Raw genomic sequence first — 18,861 nt, 5'->3', positions numbered from 1 at the left:
CCCCCACCTCCTGTCAGCACTCAGGGGCTGGCCATCAGAGCAGTAACTGCCCTGAATCTTGGAGTAGTACCTTGTATCCCCCTGTCTCTGAACTTGGCCCTCAGCTGATGTGGCCCATGGGGGCTACCATGATGGCCGTGCCTCAGTGGAAGAGCTTGTAGTCTCCTGGTCAAATGCCATTTGTTTCTAGATTCTTAGTAGAATCTGGGGCTTCAGCTACAGTTCTGTTGCCTCATAACAAATTTGAACGGTGAGCAGAAAAATGTCTTAAACTGTAATTTTTAGTTCCTTAGCAGGTCGTCCGTCTCCATGAGTGAAAAAGCCACCTCCTGCGTTAGCTGCCCACTCCATGCATCTAGGCAGCTGAGATTCCTCTGCTCCTGCTCCTGTCTGTAGCCTGTGGACTGGCCACTTGCATCCCCTCCCTCTGCGGCTGTCACACCAGCCTGCCTCACCCTGAATCTAGACCTTGGCGTGGTCAGTCCTCTGTACTTGAACTCTTCCCACACCCTGCGGAGCTCTCTTTTTTTGAGAAAGGGTCTCATAATTAGTTCCTTAGCAGGTCGTCCGTCTCCATGAGTGAAAAAGCCACCTCCTGCATTAGCTGCCCACTCCATGCATCTAGGCAGCTGAGATTCCTCTGCTCCTGTCTGTAGCCTGTGGACTGGCCACTTGCATCCCCTCCCTCTGCGGCTGTCACACCAGCCTGCCTCACCCTGAATCTAGACCTTGGCGTGGTCAGTCCTCCGTACCTGAACTCTTCCCACACCCTGTGGAGCTCTCTTTTTTTGAGAAAGGGTCTCATAGAACCCAGGATGGCCAGGAACTTCTCATGTAGCCTAGGATGGTCTTGAGCTCCTGATCCTCCTGTCTCTGCCTCCCTAGTGCTGGGATGTGCATGATCATGCTTGATTTATACTGTATTAGGGATTGAACCCAGGGTTTCATGTATCAGAGGCAAGTACTCTCTGACTGAGCTACACCGTAGCCCTTCCCGCAAATCTCAACACAAGGTCCCTGCTATCCTTCCAACACTGTTCTATGTATGGGGGGCTGCTGTCTGCCCACAGTACCCTTTCTGCCCCTACCTTGGCATTTGTCATGCCACGTCATCTCCTTAATGCCTCTCTAGGATCAGAAGAGTACCAACATGTGTTGGTCCATGCTGACTTAATGGATGAGCCATGGTCAGGATGTTGAGTATCAAACTGTGGGACAGTGAGGCCCAGACACTGGTTCATGCTGACCCCTCTGCAGTGCATGTTTGAGGGGCAGGATTTGCAATGCCTACTTCTATCACATGATGCAGTGGAGGGTAGAGTCAACTCCTACTCAATACTGTGGAACATGGGGGCTCTGTGTGTTCCTCAGCTTTGGGGACACCCTAAAGTCTGTGTGTACTGGTTATGCATGCCCACCCTGGAGACAGAAAGAGCATGCTGGTCATCTATAGGAACTTGGGTGACACTGGGCTTACCGGAACAGAGACAGGATGGGTGGTGGGGTCCTTGATGGATTAAACAATAAATAGCATTTTTGTATAATAGACACTTGGAAGTTCTATTACAGGATTGATGCAGCAAGAAACAGTTGTCAAGGCTGAGATGTCATCAAGGAAAGAGGACACCAGAGGATACTGCCCCGCCCCCAACCACTGCAAGGGCTGCTCACTAACAGTCAGGACTTTCTACTCACTGTTCCTAGGGGAAGAGTGACCAGGAATTCCCTGTCATCCCTCGGGCAGATTTGGCACACATGCCCTCTAGGCTGGTCCTCCCCTCCTGAGGCCTGCTGGCCTTCAGAATGGTGTTGTGTCTGTTGTCATGGAAACAATGGCAGAGCCACACAGTCAGCACTGCCAGTCACAACAGGCTTGGGGACATGTGATCTCCTCTGCTGCACCATTAGCCCTGGTCTGAGCGTCACCAGGAGTAAAGAATGCCAAGGATCCAGACCAGCTCAGCCATCGTCATCTGCTCCAGCCCCCGCTGCGCCCCCTGCTGGTGGCCTGCCTCTTTGCGGAACTTCTTTTCCTTCTAAAGGGACATCCTTCAGACCTGCCTTTTATCTTTTAAAAATGTATATTCTTAATGATTTTTTGTGCATTTCATACATTTTTTATATTTTATTTATTTTATGTGTATGTTGTATTGCCTGCATGTAGGTAAGTGCACTCATGTCATGCAATGCCTGCAGAGGTCAGAAGAGGCTGTCGGATCCCCTGGGACTGGAGTTTCAGACAGTTGATAGCTTCCATGTGGGTGCTGGGATTCAAACCTGGGTCTTCTGCAACAACAAGCAGTATTCTTAACCATTGAGCAATCTCCCAAGGCCTGACACCACAGTTCAAAGACATTTTGAGAGATGTTCATAGTCTCCTGGAACTTAGTCGACATGGGGGCGGGTGCCGGGATTTGAACCCAGGTCTTCTGCAAGAACAACCAGTGTTCTTAACTGCTGAGCCATCTCTCCAGCCCTGCATTTCACACATCTAGACCCCCTCTCCCATCTGTATCCCTTATAGCCCCCCCCATTGGATTTCATGTATTCTATCATACATGTTAAGGCCTATCGAGTCAAGTTGTCCCTCTGTGCAAGTTCATCCACTGGGGTCCACTCAGCCTATCTAGAGTCACTCCCTTAAAGAAGATCAGCTCTCCCTCACTCAGCCATGATCAGCTGTCCAATAGTTTCCTCGGCTAAGGTTGGGGCCTGCTGCCTGTCCTCAGTTCTGTGCTGGGTTTTTCAGACCTGCCTTTTAATTTCTTGACCACTACTCAGAGAACACAGTAAGAGATAACTTCTAAAGGTTTTCTTTGGAGACGTGAATGAAGGGAAGGCCCACCTGCTACCCAGGGCTTCTTTGGGGACATAGTTGTAGGATTTTGAGCAGTTACTTAACCTTCCTGCCGCCTTCAGCCCTTTAATCATGATGCCGTTTCTGAACCGTAGAGGGAGCAGGTGGTACAGTGCACACTAATTAGCACGATGTCCTCACAGAACTCGCTGCTTAGTGCAGATGCCCACCGTGAGTGCTGTGCCTCCTACAACCATTGCCTTTCCTGTGTGTGGTGTTTGTGGAGGTCAGAGGTCAACACAGAGTATCTCTTCCTCAATTATTCTCTAGCTTTTTTTTTTTTTTAAGACAGGGTATTTCCCTGAACATTGGAGCCACTGATTTTGCTAGACTGGCTAGCAACAATCCCCAGGGAATGTTCCCATCACTGCTTACTGAGTACTGGGATTATAAGCATGTACCACTATGCTCAACTTTTTTTTTTTTTTTGGTCTTTTAGGGTCTCCCTGTAGCCCCAGTTGGCCTGGAACTATGTAGACCAAGCTGGCCTTGAACTCACAGAGATCCACCTGCCTCTGCCTCCCCTAGTGCTGGAACTAAAGGCTTGTACCACCACGCCTTCATGCTTGCTGTGGTTAAGCACTTTACTGCAAAGGTCATCTCCCTAGCTCAGCTGCAGTGACCATCCTCTTTATTAAGAGGTGGCTTTCTGTTCATAGTTTTTTTGTTGTTATTGGTATATAGGGTGTGTGTGTGTGTGTCTGTGTGTGTGTCTCTGTGTGTGAGCAGGTCAGTGTTTTAAAAGGTATCAGCCTTTCGAGCTTGGAATGGCAGCACACATAAGCTGGCCTTTACAAAGTCCTCTGATATGTCAGTGACACTTGTACTCATTTGGCAGTTCCCTGTGGACACCGCCTTAGTCGAGAGTAAAGTGTCACGAGCAGAGGAAGTGGCTAACTTCATGTCTCAGCCACAGCAGAGAACCGGGAGCTGCAGGCAAGATCAGGCAAGAACAAAAACATTTAGAACCTGAGAGAAACTTCAGCGCCACTCAGGGTGAGGAAGACTGCCATCAGATGCCCCAGTGCCACTCAAGGTGAGGAAGACTGCCATCAGATGCCCCGGCCTGGCAGCTCAGCATCCATTCCCAGGGATGCTGGGGCCTCACTCACCTGCTTGTCGGATGGGACCACTGTCTGTGCTTCCTCCAAAGCCAAACCTGTCACAGAAGGGAGGGGCCCAGTGTGCCTCACAGTGGCAGTTCTTCCTGTTGTTACACACCTTTGGGGACAGGAATGGAGACAAATGCCCAGAAGGGACAGGGTTAGCACATGCCTATTGGGTGGGCTGCAATGTCTTTGAGCCCAAATGAAACGTCATAACAAAAGCAAGGGTGCTGTGGCCAGAGTCCCTCACCAACACATCTAGATCAGTAAGTGTGAGACCCTGAGAACCAGCCTAAAACAGCACCACACGGGAGGCAGAGACTGAGGCAAGGGGAGCACCACAGCCTGCCACAGAGAGCCTCACATCACAGGTCCCTTCTTTTTAAACCCAGGAACGTGGTGGTGTTGCGTCTCTGGTGAAGAGGGACCCGCTTAGGGACCCGGAATGAGATGGCTGTGGCACAACCCTGTCTTCTTCAGATGGGTGGTCCAGGGAGGCCCCAGCAGGCAGGGATGGTGACACAGGGAATCTGCTGACACCTCTGTAGCCTCTCTCCTAGCTCATCCCCTGAAATGCTAGCTCTCTTCCCTCCTGTGGCCATTCTCTGCCTCCCTATCAGGGGTGAACTCTAACTTGTGAAGATGGTGCTGGTAGGGCAAGAAAGGGATGCCTTGGAGGCAGGAGAGGAGGGCTTTGAGACTGCTGTTCTTCCATAAGCACTCTGATGGGAGACCAGTATCTCCATGAGGGGCCCAGGAGCCTGTTCGCCTCCTTGCCAAGAGTCACTCATGGTGGCTTTTCTGCTTGGATTCCCTATGGATACCTAAATCGTTTATTGAGCTAGACATGAACCAATGGATTATGAGAAGACTAGAACTCCCTCCCTCCCTCCCTCCCTCCCTCTTTCCTTCCTTCCTTTATCTTAGGTGGAGGGCAAAGTGGGGTCCTGAGGGACTTTACCCTCCACCTAAGATAGTGACTGAATGTGGGTGTGCTTGACATATGAACATATCTAAACACTGAAAGCAGTGTGCTGGCATGCTGTTCTCATTGAAAACAGTGAGAAGTCTACCTGATACTGTGTGTGAGCTATTTTAGACCAAGGGATAAAGCCCTGATCCTCTGATAAGACAGGGTGGACCCTAGCTTCTACTTCTCAAGTTATTGCTGGAAAGACAGCTTTGATAAAAGTATGGATGAAGTCCAGCTTGAGAGCACAGTTCTGTGAGACACCAGGAGGAACGGGAGCCTCAGAGTTAGGGTCCACTGTTGGCCTTAAACTAATGCTAAAAGTCAGGCTGAATATTTACTCAGGTACAACCTGTCTTCCAGGAGATTCTGGCTCCCATCAAATTGACAACTGGGATTAACTATCACACTAAGTCATAGCTAGCTGTTCCAGAAAGGAAGGGCCTTGGCTTGCCAGCATGCTCATGAGACCCAGAGAGTTTGGGAGGAGAGGCATTGGCCTCGCCGGCTTGAACCAGCCAGTTACTGGGGACACACCATTGCTGCCACATGGGCCTTGGTCTCATCACTAAAACAAAAGGGCCAGACTAGTTCATCTATGGCGTGTAGAAAGAAATCATGAGAGTCAGCTAAACGCAACATCAAGTCAGTCTGAGGCAGCCCAGCAATCCATCATGGTTAAAAAAAACTCCCATAATCCCAAGTGTCTAGCAAGTCTAAAAACAGAATTTAGAGTATGATTTCTGTCGAAAGGCATCAGGAAGACAAATGCATCACTGGTGGGGCTAATCAAGATTAATATAATCCCATTGGAAAAAATTAAGCACATCAGGAAAAATTAATTATAGTCTAAACAATTACATTCCCTTGCTTCGCTAAAGCAGTGTGTGGTAGTCAAAGGCCTGCTGGGGAGTCCAAGAACCCCTGGCTGGGGAATAGGCTGTCTTCTGTTTTAATCCCTCTTGCAAGTATTTTGGTGAAGACACATTTGGAACATTGTAAGCAGGAGGGACAGACCTGCTTGAAATGCTAATGAGGACCCTACACGAATCAAGGTTAGCTCGGAAATTACTTTGAAGGTGACAAAATTCTTTCTTTACATCACAGAATGTTAATTCAAAAGATAATTACCACTCAATCCGGTTTCCTTTGTTAAATGAAAGTGACATTTCTCCTGCTATGTAAAGGTCAAAGAATGTCTGACACCTCTGGAAGAAAATACTGACTACTGTTCTCTTTAAGAGCTGCGGACGGCGAGAACCTTTGCAGAACAATGGTCTCGCTTGGCTGGGAGAGGCCGCTGAGCCTACTTACCCCTCGCCCGTGGCACTGCATTGTACACTCGTGAACGCCGAAGATGCTGATGTTCTGACATTGACGATTGAGGCAGATCTGCAGGAGAGACACAGCACACACCTGAGCACCCTGCTTCCTTCCCTCACACATGGGCATGAGAGAGGAGGCAGGGGGTGGAGAGATGGCTCGGTGCATAAAGTGCTTGCTCTGCAAGCCTGAGGAGCTGAGTTCAAATCCTAGAACCCTTGGACAAAACCCAGATGTGACAGTGTGTTCTTATGGAAAGAGGTAGTGCTCTGAAGCCTGATGGCCAGATAGCCTAACTTAATGGTGAGCCCTAGCCAATGAGAGACACTGTCTCAAAAAACAAGGTGGGTGGCACCTGACAACGACATCCAAGGCTGACCTCTGGCTTCCACACGAATGCACACAACACGCACACACCTGCAGTCCTATGATCACACAAGAGATAAAGCAAGGGAAGCTTGGAGAACAATTCTTCAGTTAGCACAGATGCAGCATAACAGTGTGCTTTCTGTCTGCCTCACATATGGCTGCTGGTGTCTGACCTGAGACAAAGTCCACCATGAACAATAGTGAGTTTTGATATTTAATGGCATTTCAGGTGGCTTTATTGGAGATGAGAAATTAGAACAGATTTTTGCATAATGTCTATAGGTGTTGTGGGACCATCAATGACATAAAGCCTCTGTAGAAGGCTCCGATGGTAGGAAGCAGCTCCTCTGTGTATCCAGCTGCTGCAGAGGCAGGGATTTGCTCCATGGCCTTGGCTGGTTGGAAGAGTCTGTCTCTTCAGCAGTGTGCTACAAGCTCCAGACCCGGCACTCAGCAGCTTTCTCTCCCACATGGTTACAAGGGAGAGGTGCTTGTGGTTTAGTACACAGCAGCATTCTAATCAAGTAAAACTTTTCTGGGTTCACCATCTGACCCCAACAGCTCACAGAGAGCAAGGTGTGCACCCCTGATCCTGCTCACTGAGATGTCACATTTCTGCTAGGGGGCTGGGAGATGGCTCAGTTGGTAAAGTGCTTGCCTTGTAATCAGAAGGGCTGAGTTAGTCCCAGAACCCACATTAAAAAGCTGCACGTGCGGTGGCACAAGCTTGTTATCCCAGTGCTGGGGAGCTGAAGTCAGAAGGGACCTTGGGGCTCACCGCGTGGCCAGCCTGGTCCACCTGGAAAGTTTCAAGATGCTAAGAGACCGTCTCAAAAAACAAAGTAGATGGGGTTGGAGGAATGAAACCTAAGATTGTCCTCTGGTTGCCATATGCATGCTCATGCATGCACACCCCATACATGCATGTACATGTATGTACAAACCCACACCCTATGGTGGACTAAAGTTCCCAGAATCTTCAACTTCAAACTGAATCTTCCGTAAGGCTGATTATTAGAACATCAATGAAAAGGGAGTTTGGAATGTTACAAGCCCAGAGCTAAATCATCTTGGGCACCTTAACCCGCTGATAGCCATCTAAGCCGTCCTCTGTACATGACCTAACAACTTTGTGACCATTAGGCAAATCTTTTGGAATGTGCAAATAGAGTAACCATTTTCCTGTGGAAGGTTTTAACTTAGCAGACCACTCACTTCCAACCACCCAAAAGCTAACAGTGTCATCAGATAACATCTGATGTCTCCAGCAGAGGTCTATCTGCTTTGCTGTAAATCACCTCCCACCGACGTATTTAAAAAGTGCCTGGATTATGGCTTTGTTCTGTTTCTATAAAAACTCTGTTTCTATACTGGAACATGGAATTAATAACTAAAATCTATGTTTCTGGGTCATGGTCACTCATATTTGACTCTGTAATAAACCATCTCTTATCTCTCTGTGCCAATTACCACATTACATTTCCAAAAGCAATCTACTCAGTTGTCGTGCTTCTCTCCAAAGTAATTTCCTGGTAGGTAGCCCTCACGATGCGCAGGGTGTAAAAATGACTTACACTAAAGGGAGAGGACAACTCATGTTTCCAGATCTGCCCCTCAATGGTCACACTCAAAGCTTGGCCTTAATGACTTTTTCTTCTGGTGCAAAGAACTGGATTCCAGAGACCATGTTCTGAGAGGCAGCTTTAAGAAAACAGACCGAACTCATTCCCCAGTTCTTGACCAGGCCATCTTTCAGGAGGCTCTGTCCCAGATTTACGATAGGATGCAAGTGAGAATTGGGTCTTACCTTTCCTTCTTCACACTTTGTTCCTGAAAGCACGAGTCCTGGGTCTGGCATGTCATCACCCAAGTACACGTGGGTGCCCCGGCACAGAATCCGACCCCCTTCCTGTAGTGGGATATTCGTTTCTATGGAAACGGCATTGGTACCAATGACTGGCCGGCTGGCACCTCCTTGACACTGGATTTTTCCACACTTTGCATCTCTGGAAAGGTAAGAGGAAACAAGCTCAAGGGAGGGGCTGCTGGAAGCAGGCCTAAGCCCTGAGAGAAGGCTCAGCAATGGGCGGTCGGGTGTGCGGGCTCATACCTCATCTCACATCTGGTGAAGGAGCTCTTGGCGTCTTTGCCGCAGTTGCCGTAAGGGTCTCCTGCAGAGTTCACTCTTTCAAAGCAGATCCCCGGGGCTGGTTTAGCACCTGTGGCAGAACACACCGGCGCCTTCCTCTCTGAACAGCACTGGGCTCTGGGGTTAAGGGGCGATACGTGTCTAGGGAAGTGATACCCAGCTGACTCAGGATGGGAGCTGGCTGGTGGAAGCCTGGAGGATCAACAGCTAGCATTCTCTCCCAGCCCAACTCAGGGTAAGCCCACTCATTCTGTTTTGGAGGCCTGGATCCAGGACCTAAAGTATGTGCAGCCTCTCAAGAGATTAGGCCTGGCTATGCAATCAGATCTAGTTCAGAACAGGAAGGAGCTGTCTGGCTAGCTACAGAGGGGAAGCTTTCTCTTTTAGCAACATCCCACACAATTCCAGTGCGAAAGGCGAGCTAGGGCCGGCTCCTAGGAGTAGTAATGATTGACATGGAAAAGCGCTCTCTCTCTCTCTCTCTCTCTCTGATAGAGACAGAGACAGAGACACAGAAATCACAAATGAACTATGCAGAAATCTTTTACTTTCAGTCCCAGAAAGCTCCCTTTAGGAATAAGCACCGGCTTCAACCAAGGCCAATTTCTGTAAGGCAGCGATGACGCACACAGGTCACAGCACCCTAGAACCCAATAGCCACTGTGCACAGCAGGACAGGACCTGGCAGAGAGGGTTACAGCAGCCAGAGAGCTCAGGAAATGGCCATTTAAAAAAGTGCATTTTCTCTCCAGGGAAAGAGAGCCCATGCTTGGGAGCTGTAGTGTTAAGGCTTTGGAGGGCTCTTGTATCCTGGACACAGGGATTTCTGCTGATGACTGTGAGGAAGTAGGGAGACTGGCAGATCCAACTGTGCCTGGCCATGTGGTCTTGGCCTGCCTTCTCTTCCACACCAACACTGGCTTCGGGCACTTCCTCTCACATCACTTCTGATGACCAGGACATGACTTTTCAGAGTCTGAAAAGTGCCCTTCTCTACTCCCAACTCCAGTGAGGGTTCATTGACCTTCCCAGGTAACAGTGTAACCTAGAGTCCCATCAGACTTGGTGGATGGGCAAGGCTCCCCTCCTCTTCAACTCCACCTGGTCTTCTTCAGCCTATCCTGGTTCTTATTAGCTACTAGCAGAAAGGACCACCTCATTCGACAGCAAACATAGCCATGACTCACCACTGTGACCCTAGCTCCATGCAAGAGGGGCAGTGCACCTAGCTGTGACCTCTGCCCTAGCCTCCACAGTCCAGACCAAATACTTTTCAATAGGCCTCCTCAAGCTCCTTTCGTACTAGCCCAAGCTGCAACCAACCCCGTTACAGAAAAAATTGAGGACTCTGTCTCTTCAGTGTCGCCTTCCCATCCTATGGCTGACTCATCTTCACTCACAGCGCGTACACCTCAGACAGCCTTGGCTTCTGCCTAGTATCGACCTAATTCTTCTGAATTCTGCCCTCTGATTCATTTTCACCCACCTACCGGAAAGGGATGGATGGGGGGAAGGAGGGTCTTGGTGAACTTTGTACTTTAATCAATCCTCTGTGATGGAAGCTTTTAATCAAAGTGCTTAGACTCAATTGATCTGTGCAGTTTGGCTCCCAGGCACAGGGATTACTGACAATGAAATGGCCACTCGTGCCTTTGCAGGGACTCTGTGTATCACTTGCCCATCTGGCTCTGGCTCCCTTCCAACCATCCAAACTTGTTTCTTTCCTTGCTTCCTTCCAACACTGCATTGGGACCTTAGCCACACACACGTATCTACTGTATACTTGGAGTCTGCCAGGCACTGGGGGTACGGTGGTGACTCAATTCTACAAACAGCCTCGCTTATAAATTACAAGAGAAACTGAAAGCAAAGAAATGGATATGGCACACTGAGTCCAGTGGTTTGTGTGGTAGGACACAAACAGAATTAAAGGGGCCTCATTGCTTTAAGGCAGGCTGGTCAGAGGAAAACTTCTTAAGAAGCCACAAGCTGGACCCCATCACTTAACCAGCTAGAGACCTGCAAGGTAGGTCTCAACCCCCTTTACAAAGCCTGGTATGTAAGCAGCTCACTCATTGGCTAGACTGGCTGGCCAGTGAGCCCCAGGGATCCTCCTGCCTCTGCCTCTCCAGTGCTGATTATAGCCACATCCGCTATGCCTGGCTTTTTATATGGATGCTGGGGATCCAAAACTCAGGTCCTGCAAAGCACTTTACCAACTGAGCCATCTTCCCAGCCCCTCTCTAAAATGACATGGTACATGCCTGCATTTCATAGATTTTAACACCAAGACTGAGTTTTACCTACTTGGCAAACATTGGAACCCAAATGGCCAAGTTAGGAGTCACTCATTAAAGCTAGAACCATAATCAGCTTAGATCTGGCATGGTACTGTCTCCCTCTTACAGTCTCCTAGCCAAATCAGTAAACTTTAGATTCAATGAGGGATCATCTCAGAAAATAAAGTGGATGATACCTGGTATCTTGCAACCTGGCCTATATACACACATGTGCACATATACACGTATGTATAGCACTAAACATATGACTTGTAAAGAGAAATCAGCTCCCAAAATAGCAAAGCTTGGTAGAATCCGGCCAATAAAATCATCACAGTAGCTTGAACAGTTCAAGGTTCTGAGGTTAGCTTTGTGTCTCTACCAGGAAGGTGAGAGGGGCCACTTAATGCATGGGGGTGCAGGAGATGCTATGTCCCAGTTTACTATTGATATCTGCATGGTCAAGACCTGTCTCTGGGACACAGCAATAACATGGGATGAGGCAAAGGAAACTGACATGTGGGTGGGAACTGGCCATGACCTCATCCTCTATTAAACTCCATGACAGGATAGAGTCATCTAACAGTGGGACCAAAGACCGATATGTACCCAAACTCCATATCCTTTCTGTGTGCCTGTCTCTGGAGAGCCAAAGGAATGAGTGTAAGGCTATGATGTCACTCATGGACACCCTTGATGGGCATTTCACCTTCTCTGTCCTCCAGCACTCAGGGACTTAGCAATTTTCATCAACACCCTGAAGCTGATGTTTCAACTGGACAGGCAGGGAGATGTGAGGGAGCAGACAGAGTGTGTGGAAGGATGGGGCTCTGTTTGCAACGGTGGTTCTGACCTGGTGTCTCTAAGGTGTAAGGAGACCCCGCCCCCCCCCCCATGACCTCTTCAGGCACTGCATAACACAGGTGCACTAACATGTAGGCAATACACTCACACCTAAAAAAAAGATTCTGTTCTGGCCAGAGCAGCCCATCCCACAGGTTACATAATGGCATCAATGCTAGGCACAGCATTGATGTGCTGGTCGAAACCAGTGTCTTTTATGGATCTAGAGCTGCCGGGCCCCTCAGTGCCTCCTTCCATCTCTTCTGCCCCACGGAGGCAAGGGGTGACCCTCACTGCTTTCTTACTCTCACAAATAGCTCCTTGTATTTACTACGGATGCTTCTGTTCTTGGGATACTCCACGCTCCTTCCTACCTGAATGTAAACCCCTGTGGGCAAAGATGCTCCCTCCCCCTGCACAGAGCAGGACTCTCATGAGGGAATGAATGAGTGTAAGTCCATCGGGCCAGCCCATCCTGCCTCTAGTGTTTCCAGAGGTAGCCATCTGCTCTCTGCCAATGAAGTACCGGGTCATGGACTCATCTCCTTGGTGATCTTTTCTGCAGCACTGGATTTTACATTTTCTTGGCATCAAATCAAGTACTGCTATGTTGCCCCTTTGTCACACATGGGAAGCTGTTCCCCCAGAGTTTAAGTCAAGTCAGGAGGGGAGCCGCAAGAGGGGATGCAGCTTGACATGCAAAGGACTCATTGCGAAGGAAAGGGAATCTGTCACAGATGACCTCCTGAGCGGCTGGCTCTCCAACCTCCCCGATTCCCCTTAGGACAGTGCAGAAGTCCCAGAGTGTTTGTTTCACATGGATATTATGTGCCAGCAGGCATTTATCTTAGAGGCAGAATGGTCAAGAACTTAAAAGTGAACGTGACTCCCATCCACTTGTAAGACATGGTAAAGGCAGAGGTGAAGGTTCAAAGTTGCGGCGCTCAAAGATTCTGGTCTTTGTGTCTTCAGGAAGGGGAGTGATTTCACGTGTGACTCTTGGAAAGAGTGGCGGCTGTTTTTTGCTTCTGCATTCCATCAGTTCAAGCCCGAGTTCCTAACAAGGGAACACTCAGGGCCCAGCCACTGTTGGGAGATACAGTTTTGCTGTTTGGAGGGAATCTTCACACCAGTCTGCATTTTAATCACCATCTTTAGCTTCAGAATGATGGACTTTACATTTGTAGCTGTGGACTGGAAGCTCTCAATGTCACTGAAAGCAAATGAAGAAGACTACCTCTGATGGAGGGGAACACCTGGCTGGCACAGGTTAAGCCTTTCCTGGATGGGCTTTGTCTGCAAACACACTTCTAATTCATGTACTTAAACTCATAAAGGCACTGATACAGGCAAGTGAGGTTCACCCCGTCTCTTCTCTCCGAATCATTTGTGTTTATCAAGAAATGAAGTCCAAATGACCACATCTTACCATTTCCTTCTCACACAACGAGTCAGGAGTTTCCCAATTCCCTAACAATCCACCTCTTGGCAAAAACCTCTTTTCCCCTCTATAGCGGTCAGTGTTGTAGGTGATCAGCCCACGCAGGGCCCAGGTGGATTTCAGTAAACCAAACTCGTTTAAACCAGTCTTGCAGATAAACGCCGAGTATTTACCATCCCATAAAACTTGTCAGACCAGCTGATACAGCATAAATCAAATGACAAGAGACTCTGGAAAGTGCAAACACAGAACACGGACGTGTTTTGGGACGTCCCCCAGGCAAACAGCATGTGTTTGGCATGTAGTTACCGTGTGAGTTACCGATGAGAGCAGCTGCCAGCTACTGTTCTCGGTCACCAGGCTAGTGGTTCTGACAAGCCACACTGCCACAAGTAAATCTGCTGCCTAAGGAAAATCTGTAGCTCCATTTTGGCGGGAGTAAGGGGTATGTCACACCAACTGAAAATCGCCATGGATAAAAAGACTAAACTGGGTCAAAGAGCTCAGTCCTTCTGTTTGAACTGCATTTATGCTGCTGTAACCACCATCTAAAACTTTGAGATGTAGGGCTAGGGAGACAGCTCAGCAGGCAAAGAATTTGCAGTGCAAGCCTGGGGACCTGAGTTCAGATCCTCAGCACCCATGTAAAAATGGGCATGGAAGTATGTGCCTGTAAGCCAAGCACTGGGGAGACAGAGACAGGAGGATCCCTAGAGCTTGCTGGCCAGCCAATAGGCTAAATAAGAGAGCTCCAGGGTCAGTGGGAAACCCCGTCTTAGAAAATGAGGTGAGAGATTGAGGAAGAGACCCAACATCAACCTCCAGCCTCCACGTGTGCCTGTACACAACGTGTACATACCCATAAGAACACACACGTATACCACACACATGTACACACATACTTACATACCACACATACAAATACATTCACACACACCACATACACCACATACCCTTGAGATCTAACAGGAAGGCCATCAACATCACTAGTAACAATTAATTAAAAAACAAGTAACCTCCACAGAAGTATTCTGAAAGTGTGTCACCTCACCACTTGGGAATTGCAGGCATATGGTTTGAATTTTCTATTGCTTCATTTGTAGAAGACTTGGAAGCAGGGTTCTTTTATTGAAATGTAATGCTGGGCTGAGAAAAGTTCATTTCCAAAAGGGAATAGTTAGCCGGAAGGAAAGGCTTTGTCCGGTCACCCTTGGGTAGCCAGCTCTGAAATGAGTAACGGACATCCCGGATGTTCCTGGAGAATTCTGTGTGACTCAACCACTTGGCAGGGTTAGAGGGCTTGACCATGAAAGCGAGCACTTGTAAGTCCTGGCGTTCTGAGTGACCACTTCCCTGGAGGCCTTCCCTGGCTCCGCACCAACATGGTCCAGATCTGGGCTCTTGCTGCGGATGAGACACCACACATGCATCCTGGACCATGACTTCCTTTCTCAACTGTGAAAAGCTACCGGTCACAGAGCATTACAATGCTCCCAACCCAGCACCATCTGGCAGAGGAAGTCACCTCTGCCCTCAAGGCTAATGTGACCAGGGACAGGGCATGGGGGGTGGGGGTGGGGAGGATGGGACATTGAGGGAGTCACATCCTGACTCCACACAAAGGCATGCATGGACTGCAGGAAGTACGATCCTCTGGCATGAACAGGCTTTTGAGTCAGCATCTTCTACCCAGCAGGACATCAGCAAAGGGGTGAGGGGTGAGGTCTCCACTCCTCTCCAAGTTACAGCTCTGTACAAACAGAACTACCAGAGTTCCTGCCTGTTCAATCTCATCCTGCCCCTTCCTCTTCCCCCATGGCAGATGGCTGCTCCAGGACAGCCTGGCTCTGAGGCCTCCACATGGGCTGCTTTTCCCCTCAATCCAATCCTTCTTTCCTCTCCTCACTGCATAGTGCCCCCCCCCCTTCTGTCCTCTCAGAGCCCTTTCTGTGGGCCTCTAAGACTGGAGGACGCAGGACCTTTTGAGAGCACACTTGTGCTACATTGATGAGTTTAGATTTACCAGGCACCATGTAGCTGGACTGATCCTTAGTGCCATCTGCCATATTAGATTAGATCACTGACTACGTTAGAGCAGCACTACCCCCATGGGGCAGGCAAACTACTAACACCATTTCAGAACTGAGCCACGGCAAGGTTCAGAGTTCTGTTGGAGCCAGTCAGCAACACCAAGTTATCTGTTCACCCTCCCCAATCTGGAACATGTTGATACATTGCCTTACATAAAAGAGGAGCTTTGCAGATGTGATTAAGTTAGGAGATCTTGAGATGAGGAGAGGGGACCCAGGGTGGGTTCAATATAATCACATGGTCCTTAAAAGGAAGATGGGAGGGGCAGAGTGAAATGTGGCCACAGAAACAGAGGTCAGAGAGAGACAGGCACTTGAAGATGTACTGTCGGCCTTAAGAGAGAGAAGGGGCCATGAGCTGAGGACTGCAGGCCACATCTGAAAGCCAGGAAAGTGAGGAAAACGATTTCTCCCCAGAACCTCTGGACACACCCGGTTCACACCTGGATAGAAGGATTCTGATTTCCAGGGTTGTAAGCTATGACTTCTCCTGTTGTAAGCCACTAAGGTTGTGGCCACAGGGAACTCACAGTGCCTTCAACTGGAAAACTAGGCAGTCCCACGGATGGGGTAGGAAAGAGCCATGCTGTACTGCAAAGGGAGTGGATGTTCAGTCTAAGCCACAGCCAAAGCTAGAAGCCCTCTAATAGTCCCTCTCTGATAGGGAGTTCATTCTTGATTTGTGCTGAGCAAGGCCTGGCAGGGGCACATTGAAACCCAGGAGTCACCATCTAAGGTGGCTCCCCAGACCTGGTCCCCATGATTTCTTTAGTGCTCTATGCAAGGAACCATTCCCAGCACCCGTACTGTACCTGTGGCAAGGCCTCCCTGGCTGCCAGTGTGAGGGTGGGCAGGAGAGAAGAGAGCTAAGGAGGAGAGTGTTCCTGGAGATGCCCCTCCTCAGGAAGAGGATGAGCTCACCAGCAGCCAGGCCTCAGCCTTGGCCATCAGGATGGGGATGGTCCAGCAGTTTCCTTCTTTCTCTTGCTTTTGAGAAGCTCGTTTGTCAGAATGTTTTATGTACATCTGGTATATATATTCTCTCTCTCTCTCCCCCTGCCCCCCCCCCCCATGGATGCCATAAGCTTCTCTGGCTGAACCTTGAACCTGACTGGGTAGACTGTCTAGCGAGCTCCATGATCTTCCTGTCTCTACAGTCCCTGCACTGGGATGACTGCTGTGATTCCTGGCTTTTTACACAGATGCTGGGGATCTCGACTCAGGCCCTCACTCACACAGCAAGCAGTGTACTGACTGGGTCATCTCCCAGCTCCCATCCTCTCCTCCTTTTTTTCTGACACTGTCCTTGGCCACCACGACAGCCAGCTGAGTCACCCAGCACAGTGGCTCAGGAGCACTGTGGTGTTCCATCTGAGCTCATTCCGGAGCTGGAGCCAGGCCTCATAGCACGAAAAAGCCCCGAGGGCTGGGTGAGCTCTGGCCAAGGACCGCTCCCAGGAAGGGATGGCCCAGCAGCCACTGTAACTCTAGGAGGGAGCTTCCTGCTGGAAGTGCAATGGCCACTAGAGATGTGGAGGCCCTGAGGATCTGGCCTTCTGCAGGAGCCTCTGTCCCAAACCAACCTTGCTTGGCTAAAAGTTATCTGGGGTCTCGCAGCCATTCAGAACCTCCAGACATTTGGCATGGGTGTAGTGGGTGTCTTTCTACTGTCTGTCACTGCAACAACAGTACCCTACCCTTCTCCTGAGGACCTCCTTCTGAGGCCAGTGCTGAGGCTCTGGAGAGGAAGCATGAAAGGCCAGGAACCTTAGCCTCTGTTCCACCTGCCCAGGTACATCTATGTATGGGAACCTCTCCCTCAGAAAGCTCCAGGTGCAGGGGACATCTTTACTGGCCTGTGGGCTCACGGCAAGACCAACTCCAAGAGACACCTTCTATGCTTGGGTGTTGACCCAAGTGGCAGTTAAAAGCAGGCTTCTGTGTTTATCATTTCCTGTCCTGGTATACTTCCCCTGCCCTCTGGAAATCAGAACCCCGCAGAAAAGTTTTAAGTTTCCTTCTCTGCTGACTCAGCTCTGGGCCTGAGCCTGGCTGACCACAGTGGCCTTGGTGGTGCTGGGGCCTCTGGCCAGGTCTGAGGTCATCCCTCGCCTTAAGCAAGGCCTCAGCCAAGCAGTAAGGGAGAGAGAGAACTCAATGTACTTAGAAAACATCCTGGTGGGATTTTCGGACAGAATCCTAGGAGCTGAATAGTTTCCAGGTGATGAGGCCCCAGAGTTGAGACTTGGGGTGTTGAAGTCTGGGGTGTTGAGGCCCTGGGGCTGTGCGGCCTTAGGCCATGAGGCTCTGGAATGATAAGACTCTGGTGCCCTATGAGGCCCTGGATCTGATCTTAGAGTGGAGAGACACATACAAGGCCACAGTTCTGCCCAGAGCTTCTATTTACTTGGCGAGCTTGGTGGGACTTTAGACCAAGGTCTCATTTGCTCACAGGGGCTGACTGTGCCCTATGAGAGTTATATGCAGATGCTGGGTCACAGTATCCTAGTTCAAATCCCAGCTATGTATTCTGGGAAACTGACTTCCTGTCTCGTGAGTTTGAGCTTCTCTGTAAAACAGAATGAACACTGTGGATGAAGCATGTAGTATCAAGGACTCGTGGACACAGAGCATGCTTCCCCAGCGTCCAGCATAGAGCTGGGGACAACCACGTACCTGGTCCCCAGAGCGTGACACACTGCTGCTCGTGGGTCTGGCAGATGCCATTGTAGCAGTAACCATCCACTCCCTGACACGGGTGCCCATCATGTAGGTACACATTGGCTGGGCAGTGAGGAGCAGCACCCGTGCAGAACTCTGGGAGGTCACAGGAGTTGCTGGAGTCCCTGCATGCAGTTCCTGCAGGCTTCAGCTGAAATGACAGGGTAGCTTATAACACATACTAAAATGGGAGGAAGCAGCCCCTGGTAGCTCGCCTGGTGCAGAGTGCACCTACCATAGCCATGGAAACTAGGGGGGAGGGTCAAGGCGATGATCCCCTTTGATAGCGGAGAGCTTTCATTAAAGAGTTTTGTGGGGTTTGCCTTTGTGCTATCAGTGGGGTGCGCAACCAGGGACTGTTGATGTGGAGCTGCTTGTAACACTATGGTTCTCCAAGGTGTGACTGGCTTCTGGCTGACTCTAGTCATCCAAGGCAGGTCGAGTCTTCTCAGCTGCTGAGTCCAGCACAGTTTAAATGGGCACTTGTCCTTACCTGTCCTTATGGTTAGCATTTGTGGGCATGTTGACAAAAATAATGACAAGAGCAGTCTCAACAGCAGCACTGTGCTGCCATCACATTACAGAACTAGGAACCTCCTCATCAGTTTATGAAGAGGGCTGGAGGAAGAGGGGGAGGGGGAGGGGGGGGGAGACTGAGACTGGATATGATGGTCCACACCTGTAATCTCAGCACTAAGGATGTAAAAGTTAGG

The 18,861-nt window shown here is 49.6% G+C and overlaps 1 protein-coding gene across 1 annotated transcript in view; it reads right to left on the bottom strand.

Annotated features, from left to right (window-relative positions):
- The window catches only part of Adam12 (ADAM metallopeptidase domain 12), a gene marked incomplete at its 5' end in the record, with an annotated part of 371,815 nt that overhangs the window by 30,877 nt on the left and 322,077 nt on the right, over positions 1-18,861 (bottom strand). The window contains 5 exons of the mRNA XM_017801328.2: positions 3,970-4,078; positions 6,248-6,325; positions 8,433-8,631; positions 8,736-8,844; positions 18,104-18,299. Of these exons, the coding sequence (XP_017656817.2) occupies positions 3,970-4,078; positions 6,248-6,325; positions 8,433-8,631; positions 8,736-8,844; positions 18,104-18,299 (691 nt within the window). The remainder of the gene's footprint in view (positions 1-3,969; positions 4,079-6,247; positions 6,326-8,432; positions 8,632-8,735; positions 8,845-18,103; positions 18,300-18,861) is intronic.

Source organism: Nannospalax galili, unplaced genomic scaffold, assembly GCF_000622305.1.
Source record: "Nannospalax galili isolate Female #2095 unplaced genomic scaffold, S.galili_v1.0 scaffold362, whole genome shotgun sequence".
Taxonomy (NCBI): Eukaryota; Metazoa; Chordata; class Mammalia; order Rodentia; family Spalacidae; genus Nannospalax; species Nannospalax galili.
Note: the sequence above shows the minus strand (reverse complement) of the source record. Positions and strands in the feature narration are given on the sequence as shown.